At 48.3% G+C, this 9,440-nt stretch overlaps 1 protein-coding gene across 1 annotated transcript in view; it reads right to left on the bottom strand.

Annotated features, from left to right (window-relative positions):
- Positions 1–6,318: 6,318 nt before the first annotated feature.
- Positions 6,319–9,440, bottom strand: part of TSPAN15 (tetraspanin 15) — a 46,534-nt gene continuing 43,412 nt past the window's right edge. The window contains exons 6-8 of the mRNA XM_002913725.4: positions 9,174–9,221; positions 7,662–7,778; positions 6,319–7,139 (exon numbers count right to left, since the gene is read on the bottom strand). Coding sequence (XP_002913771.1) covers positions 6,990–7,139; positions 7,662–7,778; positions 9,174–9,221 — 315 coding nt within the window. The 3' untranslated portion in view covers positions 6,319–6,989. The remainder of the gene's footprint in view (positions 7,140–7,661; positions 7,779–9,173; positions 9,222–9,440) is intronic.

Below are 9,440 nucleotides of genomic sequence, written 5' to 3'. Positions count from 1 at the left end.
TCCAGGCCTGCCTTACCTCCAGCCTGCCCTGGGGCTCCTCTGGGGCCAAGGATCTGAAATGCCTGCTTGGAACTCTAGCATACACAATCTAGCATGCAGGGGAGTTCATCCCTGAGGGGGCCTCTCTTCGCTATTGGGAGCTGATGGAGAAAGGTTTCCTGCTTTCATCCGGGGGTGGAGAGTTCATTCCCAAGCCTTTTGATGGGATCTCAAGGGAGTTGGTGACCCCACTGTGGTGGGATGCAATAATACATTCTTGTATTAGCTTTCTCTTCTTCCTTGTCTCTCTTCCCCTTATTCCTTAGTCCTGCTCCCAAATAAATTACCTGTATGAGGCATTTGTCTCAGGATCAGCTCTCAGGAGAACCCAAGCTAAAACAAGCAGTCAACAAAACACACAAACATTCCCACCTTCACTGAGTTTCACTCCAATTGGCGACAGGAAATAAACAAGGCCGATACACACAGAGCAGTTCCCTAGTGATGAGGGCTGGAAAAAAGACAAAGCCGGGCAGGGGGCAGAGAATGAAGGAAGGGGACTGCCATTTTATCAATGGTGGCCAAGGATCTCTCACCAAGCAGGCGACATTTGACCAGATGAAACTGAGAGCCAGCCGTGCTGACATCTGAGGGCAGAGCCTTCCAGGCAGAGGAAGCAGCAAATGCAGAGGCCGGGTGCGTTCCAAGAGCAGTCAGGTCTGGCTCCAAGGTCATTGGCCTAAGTAACTGGAAAGATGGAGTGGTCATTCCCTGAGATGCAGAGGGACAGCTGCAGGTATGTGAATGTATGTGTATGTGTGTCTGTATGTGTGTGTGCACATATATGTATGTGTGTGTGTATATGCACGTGTGTCTATATATGTATGTGTATGCGTATATGCATGCATGCACGTATATATGTGTATGTGTGTATATAAGTATTGTGTGTGTGTGTATGTATATGTACACACACACACACACACACACACACTTTCTCAATGAAACATTATTCAGCCATAAAAAAAGAAGGAGGGGTACCTGGCTTGCTCAGCCAGAACATATGACTCTTGATCTCGGGGTTGTGAGCTCCAGCCCCACGTGGGGTGTACAGATTACTTTTAAAAAGTTAAATCTTTAAAAAAAAAAGAAGAAGGAAAGCTTGCCACTTGCACAAACAGAGACGGACCTTGAGGGCTTTATACTAAGTGAAATAAGGAAGAGAAAGATAAATACCGTATGATCTCACTCAGATGTAGAATCATTAAAAAAACAGCCTGAATTTATAGAAACGGAGAACAGATTGGTGGTTGACAAAGGTGAGGGTGGGAGTGGCAGAAGGAATGAAGGGATCAAATGTACAGACTCCAGTTAAAATAAGTCAGTCCAGGACAATGAACTGTACAGCACGGTGACTGGTTAGTGGCACGGTGTTGCGTATTTGAACGGTGCTAAGAGAGTAGATCCTAAAAGTTCTCATTACAAAAAAAAATGTAATCACGTGTTGTGATGGATGTTAACTAGACTTACTGAGTTGCTCATTTTGCAATATATACAAATAGCAAAGGATCTCCTACCTCTGAAAATAATGTTATATATTGCTATATATATGGAATATAATGCTAATATAATATTATATGTCAATTCTATCTCAATTTTTTAAAAAAGATAAGTAAGTGAGATGATGGATGTGTTAGTTAACTCAATGGTGGGGATCCTTTCATAGTGTTTATCAGATCATCACCGTGTGCACTTTAAACATATTAGAATTTTATTTGTCGATTACACTTCAATACAGTTAGAAAGTAAAGTTATTAATAGAATGAAGAAATAAATAAGTGAATCTGAAAAAAAAATGAATGAGAGGCGAGGAATGAGACAGAGTATGGACACTCTTTCAAAGTGGCTGTGGTGGAGGGAAGGCCAGAAATCGAGGGGTGGCTTTGGGGAAAGTGAGATCACGAGAGGTTTGCTTGTTTGTTTCCAGATAGGACTAGCATAGCTTGCTTGTACACTCATGAGAATGATCCAGCTGGTTCTTTGAGAAGATCAATAAAATTGATAGACCCCTGGCCAGACTCATTAGAGAAAAGAGAGAAAAGTCAAAGTACCAATATCAGAAATAAGAAAAATGTGATCAGTACGTATTCTGCAGATATTAAAAGGAAAATAAGGGAAAGTTCTGAACAATTTTATGCCAATAAATTTGATATCTTAGATTAAATGGACAAATTCCTTGATGGACTAAACTGCCAAGCTCTTAAAAAAGAAAGAAAGAAAAAGAAGAAAGAAAGAAAGAAAGAAAGAAAGAAAGAAAGAAAGAAAGAAAAAGTAAAGAGCCAAAATAACCTGATATCCATTAAAGAAATTGGAATTACTACTTTTTTAAAGATTTTATTTTTAAGTAATCTCTACACCCAACATAGGGCTCAAACTCATGACCCTGAGATCAAGAGTTGCTTGCTCTGCAGACTGAGCCAGCCAGGTGCCTCAAGAAATTGGAATTATTGTGTAAAATCTTCCTACAAAGAAAGCTCCAAGTCCAAGCTTCACTGGTGAATCCTATCAAACTTTTAAGGAAAAAATAACACCAACTCCACACAAACTCTCCCCGGAAATTGAAAAGGAAGGAATACTTCCTGACGAATTCTATGAAGCCAGCATTCCTTTGATACTAAAACCAAAGACATTACAGGAAAATTACAGCCCAACATCCCTCCTTAACACTGGCGCAAAAATCCTAAACAAAATTCTAGCAAATCAAACTCAGCAATTATTAAACAGTGGGTGGAACTTATTTGAGGAATGCGAGGTTGATTTAACATTTGAAAATCAATCGATGTAATTCACCATGTTAAGAAACTTTAAAAGATGCAGCAAAAGCATTTAACAAAATCCAACATCCATTCTCAATTAAAAAAAAATTCTCAGTAACCTAGAAATAAACAGAACTTCCTCAACCTGATAAAGGACATCCATGAAAAACCCACATCTAACATTATATTTAATGATGAAAGACTGAACGCTTTCCCCATAAGATCAGGAGTAAGACAAAGACATCTATTCTCACACGTTCTATTCAGCAATGAATGAAACAGAACAGAGAATCCCGAGCAAACTCACACGTGTGGACAGCTGACTTTCAGCAAAGGTGCAAAGGCAAGTTGGGGGAGAGAGGACCGCCTCTCAACAAATGGTGCCAGAGCACCGGATGTTCATCTGTCAAATAGATGAATTTTGATCCAAAGCTCTCACTATATAAAAAATTAAGTTAAAATGGGCCATTGACCTAAATGGAAGAGTTTTACATAATTACAAAACCTCTCAAAGAAAATATAAAAGAAAACCCTTGTGACCCTGGGTTTGGCAAAGATTTCTTAGATGTGATACCAAAAACACAACGCACAAAAGAAAAAAAGTTAATAAATTGGATTTCGTCAAGTTGAAAATGTCTCCTTTTTGAAAGCCACTGTTCCGAGAATGCAAAGATAAGCCATAGATGGGGAGAAAATACTTGCCAATTGTCAATCTGCTAAAGACCTCGTATCTAGAATATAGAAAGAATTCTCAAACAATACAATTTCTAAAGAAAGATTTGAACAGATAGATCAAAGAAATTAGTGGATGGTGAATACAAACCCATGAAAAGATACTCAATATGATTAATTATTGAGGAAATGCAAACTGAAACCGCAATGAGGTATCACCACACACCCACACCAAATACCGGCCAGGCCATGAAGGAGCTGGGACTCCCCACGGCTGGGGGAGGTATAAAATCACGCAACCACTTGGGAAAATACTTTGCCAGTTTCTTACAAAGCTAAACAATACACTTACCATAGGACCCAGCTAGTCCACTCCCAGATATTTACCCAAGAGAAATGAAAGCCCATGTCTATATGAAGACGTGTATCCGAATGTTCATAGCAGCCTTATTTGTAATAACAACAACACAAACCTGGAAGCCACACAATGCCCATCAATAGGCCGATAGACAAACTGTGGCACGTCCATTCAATGGAATATCGCTGAGGGATAAAAAGGAATGTACCACAGACACGTGCTACAAAACAAGCAAACCTCAAAATAATTGTGTTGCGTGCAAGAAGACCAACACATGGAAGAGTAGGCAATGTATAAACCCACTGGTATAAAATGTTAGAATATACAAAATAATGTACAGAAATGGAAAGCAGATCCATGATTGCCTCAGGGACGCGGTGGGGAGGGCTGTAAAGGAGGGATTCCCAAGGGGCAAGAGGGAATTTTTTTTAGTGTGATGGGAATGTTCATTATCCTGATTGTGGTGATGGTTTCCTTAATGATACCTTTGTCGCTTTACACACGTGCGGTTTATTTAATGTTGAGTACACCTCAATAAACTGTTTGAAAAAATCAGTTTGGGGAATACTGTATTTGGAATTTTTATTCAAAGCCAGACTTCCTGAATGTATTTGATTGTTTTGTTTTTCTTATAATTATATAACAACAGAAAAGTCCAAAATTAAAGCCTACACATCCCCTCCAGCTCCCCGACTGTCGTGGGCTGCAACAACATGGCCATTTTCTGTATGCGCTGGGGCGAGGGAAAAGGATTCGTCCTCAAGGTCAGTCTTCCGTTCTTGTGAGATGAGGGGTCAGGAGGGTGTTGGCTCTGAGCTCCAGGAGAGCGCAATAGGAGAAGCATCCCAACCACAGGACTGAAAAAGTCCTCTCTGTGTGTCCCGTTTTGCTTTCTAGAGAGGTGAGTGGCCGAGGTTTGGAAGAAAGAGAGCAAAGTGTTGGCTGGAGCTCAGCCATCTGTGACCACCCACCCGTGACCTCTGCCCCACGACAGCAGCAGCGTCAGGGAGAAGGGTGTCTGCACTGAGGTGGCGGAAAGAGGGAGGACAGGTGACCAGAGGTGTTCAGGTTACAGGGTCATATGACTTCTGATCAACACACTCAGCACAGTCCCAAAGCTGTTCAGTGCCTCTGCCATCTTGCCACCCCAAAAGCAATTGCCCCCCCCCACTCTGTGCCCAGAGAGAAACCTGAGATTTAGCCTGAGCCAGACAGCCAGGAGGCCACCAACCAGAAGCAGAGTGCGACCTGGCCTTGCATGCATAGGTCAAAATGGGGACCAGGTGGCAGTTCCAGCAGGAGCTGCAGTGGCCACGACATGCACGGGGACAGCTGCGCTGGCAGCCATCGGTGATTTGCACACCCAGTTGCACACCTGTGTCCACACCAGGCGACAGAGGCAGTAGGACAGAGGGACTGAACGCCAGGGAGATTCCACCTGGGTTCCCATCATGGCTTTGTCGCCTGCCAGCCAGGTGCTTTGGGCAAGTCTCTTAACATGCCTCCATCTCTCCAGCAATAAAATGGACACAACAAGAGGGATACCCCCACACGGTTGTGAGACTTAAAGGAGCTGCTAGCTGTGAAATGTATACACGAGCTCCCAACACAGAGCTCGCTCGGGGATGTGCTTGCTATTGTGACATTAGTCTGCACTTCGACAAACCCCTCTCCTGCCCTTTCCCACGCCCATCAGACGACTCAGGCCCCTACACTCGCAGAGCAAGCATCCGACCACTTAGCTTCTGGGCGTGATGGCAGCTCTCTAACACCCTCAAACTGAGCTCTTCAGGTCTGGGGGCTCGTGCTGTTTATTTCCATTGCTCTGACTGCTAAGAACCTCACAGGAAATCTGGAGCCCTAGCCTTGGGGCAGGGAGGCTTGGGTGGGCTGACCTATGCAGGTCCCGCCATGTCCAGCAGGGGGCGATGGGCACCAAGCTTTGCCGGGCACTGAGCTTTCTTCCTCCCCTTCCAGAACCAGGAACACCCCGGGGCTTACTGTTGCAGGGAGAGCATTTCAGGTTCCAAGGCTGCAGGTGGGCTTGTGGGCACAGCTCTCTCCCAGACCCCTGACTTTCCTAGTTCCTGTCTGCCCCACTTCCCGAGGGAGGAGCCTCCTGCCATTGGTGGCTTTGCCTCAGTTTCCCAGTGTATAAAATAGGTATGGTCATCTCTGCCTTCTCCACAGATTTCCCACAGGTGAATCCCTACCAGAAAGGGCAGGCTGGGGGACGGCAGTCCAGCCCACAAGCATAGCTGGGAAAAGCCATTTCTGTCAGAAGCAACACCAAAGAATGGGAGAGGCCGTTCCAAACCCGGAGCAGGCAGCCCCCACCAGCTGCCCATCCTCCTGGGCCGTGGGGTCCCAAGCCACCCCAGGTCTTGGCCCCAGCGTACCTCCTTCAATCCTTGCACCAATGAACGGCTTCTGGGCCCAAGCGGAGGACTTCCCCACCCCCTGCTGACCCAAACAACACAAATGAAACACCAAAAAAAAAAAAAAAATCATGTCTTTATTGTTTGATTAATAAACTGGCTTAGAGGGGCAAGAGTGGGGCATGTGGGGAAACACCCAGCTTTGATTAGTCGGAAACTCCTGTTAACTGTGTACAAAATAAATGCTATAAAAATCAAGTAGAAAACAGGGCCAGCAAAGCAGCAGCCTTGGGGAGGGCTCAAGGTCCCTGGGAGGGTGTGAAATGGGCCCAACCTGGCCTCTGGAGCGTGGCTGAGGGACTCCAGGGGGGCCCTGGGGGCCACACACTTTGCTCCCCATCACGGCACACACCGTCTCCCCCATCCTCGCTTACAAATCAGTACAAAATTGCCCTCAAAGGGGCATAAACACCACAGTCCATGGCATTGCCAGAAATGAATGCACCCTGAGCGGAGCGCTGAGCACCCCCTTCCCCTGCGGCCCCAGCCTGGAGAAGGGGCACCCTTGTTCCCCACGCGGAGGAGTGTGGGCAGGCACAGGACCCCAGAGCTGGGGAGGGGCTCTGCTCCCCAGGGAGGCAGTGGCCGTGGGAGGCCTGAACAGGCCACCAGAGCAAACACAGCCAGGGTTTTGGTCAGTGCCAAGTGTGGGGAGAGGATCCACAGTCCTGTCGCGCCTCCGTGGTGTGGCCTGAGCGGCGCAGTCCCGGCACGGTCCAGACGGGGGCGCTAATTGGGATAGCACATGCAGCATCCGGTGCCTGCCGCCTCCACGCTGGGCTTGGAGCCGGGCCCCAAGAGTCCGTCCGTGACAGAGTGCTCCATGATGATGTCCTCTACCCGGGTGATGTACAGGAATGTCAGCAGCACCCCCAGGAACTGAGGAGCAAGGGCAGGGTGGGTGAGGGGATCTGGGTGGCTCTCTCTGGCAGCTGGCAACCCGGGCCCTTGTCTACCCCTCCCAGGAAATCCCAGGGACCCTCCCTGTGCCCCATCAGCAAAGGCCCCTCCATTCTGGGACTCCTGTCTCCACCCCAGCTATGCCACTCACTATCGAGGGGACCTTGGGCAAGTCACTTAACCTTGCCAAGCCTCAGTTTCCAATCCTGCGTAAAATGGGCATGATAATAGTGTCTACCTCACAGGATTGAAGATGGCCGTGCCTGTGAAGCACTCGAAAGAGCTTTACAAGCAAAGCTCTTGCCATTCGCCTTCTCCTTCTGGCCCTGCAGCCCTCCAAGGGTGAGCCCAGACTGATGGTACGAGAACCTTCTTCACCCCACCCCTCTGTACCTTTTCTGCCCTCTGTAATCACCAAGCCACCTCTCTGAACTGACACCTTGCCCACCATTCCACTTCCAGTTCCGCTCCCTGGGAGATGCCGGGGGGGGGGCAGCCCACCTGGGGGAGCAGGATGCCCAGCAGGAGGCCCGCCATGCTGGTGTAGTTGTCCATGAACCAGATGAGCACGGCGTTGGTGCAGCCCCGCACGTAGATGACGTCCTGCACGCTGAGGCGCTGCACAGGGAGGAGCCTGGCTGACCCCTCGCCTGGCAGAGCCCCCGTTCCCAACTCTGCTGCTCGCTCGGGGTCCAGGCCAGTCCTCAACCTCTCTGAGCCTCAGTTTCTCACATGCGATAGGAGCAGATGGCTCTAGACCACCCGGTCTCCGTGGGCGGCAGTGTCCCCTAGAGCGCACTGAGGACATTGTGGTGGCATTTCTGGTGGTCGCAGCAGCTGGGTTTGGGGACTGAGGGGCTGCAGAGCTAAGAGCGACCCTACTCCACAAACAGCTATCTTGTCTACCCGCCTCTCAGAAGTCCCCCGGGACACCTAGACGGCTAAAAACCCAGCCAGAATTACCTGAGCCAAAAGGCCAACTCCAGGGACTCATAAAAACCGAAGTGTTTTCTGCGTGGTTCTACTAGGCGCAGATACACAGCACACACGTGTGTGTTATACACTGTGTATCATTTTGCAGAAATACTACTGAATTAAGAATGTAAATTCAAGAAGGATTATATTGTATTTTGTTTGGAATTTTATCAAGAATTGTCCATTTTTAAAGACCACGTCCACGGCAAAGATAATGCCCATGGTATTCACATTACCAGCACAACCCCGCCTCCCATGTGTGCGGCAAACACCTGACTGCTTTGTTGTGTCTTCTGTGGTGTCTCATGCCAAGCATTTCCATGCGAAACAGGCTATATGACTGTAAGTTGTTCTATTTCTCCTTTTATCTCAGATCTGTCACTTGTTCTGAATTGAGGTGTGCCGGTAGATTATATTATCTGTGAATTTCATTTCGAGATACTAACTAGCATATTACCAGATGATTATGATAAAACCCGGCCATTGGGTCCGATGGCTTGAGAACCTCTGCTGGCCCATGGCTCTCCAACTGAAACATGTGTCAGAAGCACCTGCTGGGCCCCACCCCCGGAATGTGCATTGCTAGCAAGTTCCCAGGGGTGCTGTCACTGCTGGTCCAGGGACCTCACTTCGAGAACCACTACTCACAGGCATCTCAAGTTGTCATGAATTTTAGCTCCCTTCTCAGCACCACCCCAGTGTCACTCTTAGCCCAGCGGAGTTGCAAAACAGGCCGGTGCTGGGCACAGCTGGGCACACGGGCATGCGGGGTGGTGGGGGGTACAGGCAAGGGCTCGGTGGTCTAACACGGACAAGCCCACAGTAAGTGCTCAGCAAACACAGGCAGGCAGGCTCTCCCAGCCTGGGGGATTCTTGGCTCCCTGAGTCCTTTCGTGTGTGGGCCCAGGTGGAAAACCCTGGCAGTCCCTGACTCCTGTTCCGAGCCAAGAGCCCCACCCCTGGGAACCCTTCCCATCACTCTGGGGATGGGACAGGAAGAGCAACCGTTCTCAAGGAAAGAGATTGCAAAGACATTACCTCCTTGTCAATGGTTTTGTAGCCGCACATGGTGTTGACCACTTCTGTCTGAAACAGAAATGGGTATTAGCTGCCACTTCCATCGCGCCTACTGCGAAGGACTATTGTCCCCTTTTCCCTGACAAAAGCGTCGAGGCACAGAGTGGCACCGTCAGGATGGATGGCACTGAGACTCCCACCCAGGCAGTCTGGCTGGAGTCTGCCCCTTAACCTCCCTCCTCCACCCCCCCGCGCCCCACTCAAGAAATGCCCAGGAGCTAGTTCTGA

The sequence above is a fragment of the Ailuropoda melanoleuca genome, chromosome 6 (genome assembly GCF_002007445.2).
Source record: "Ailuropoda melanoleuca isolate Jingjing chromosome 6, ASM200744v2, whole genome shotgun sequence".
Lineage (NCBI taxonomy): Eukaryota > Metazoa > Chordata > Mammalia > Carnivora > Ursidae > Ailuropoda > Ailuropoda melanoleuca.
This window is presented reverse-complemented; position numbering and strand designations above follow the sequence as displayed.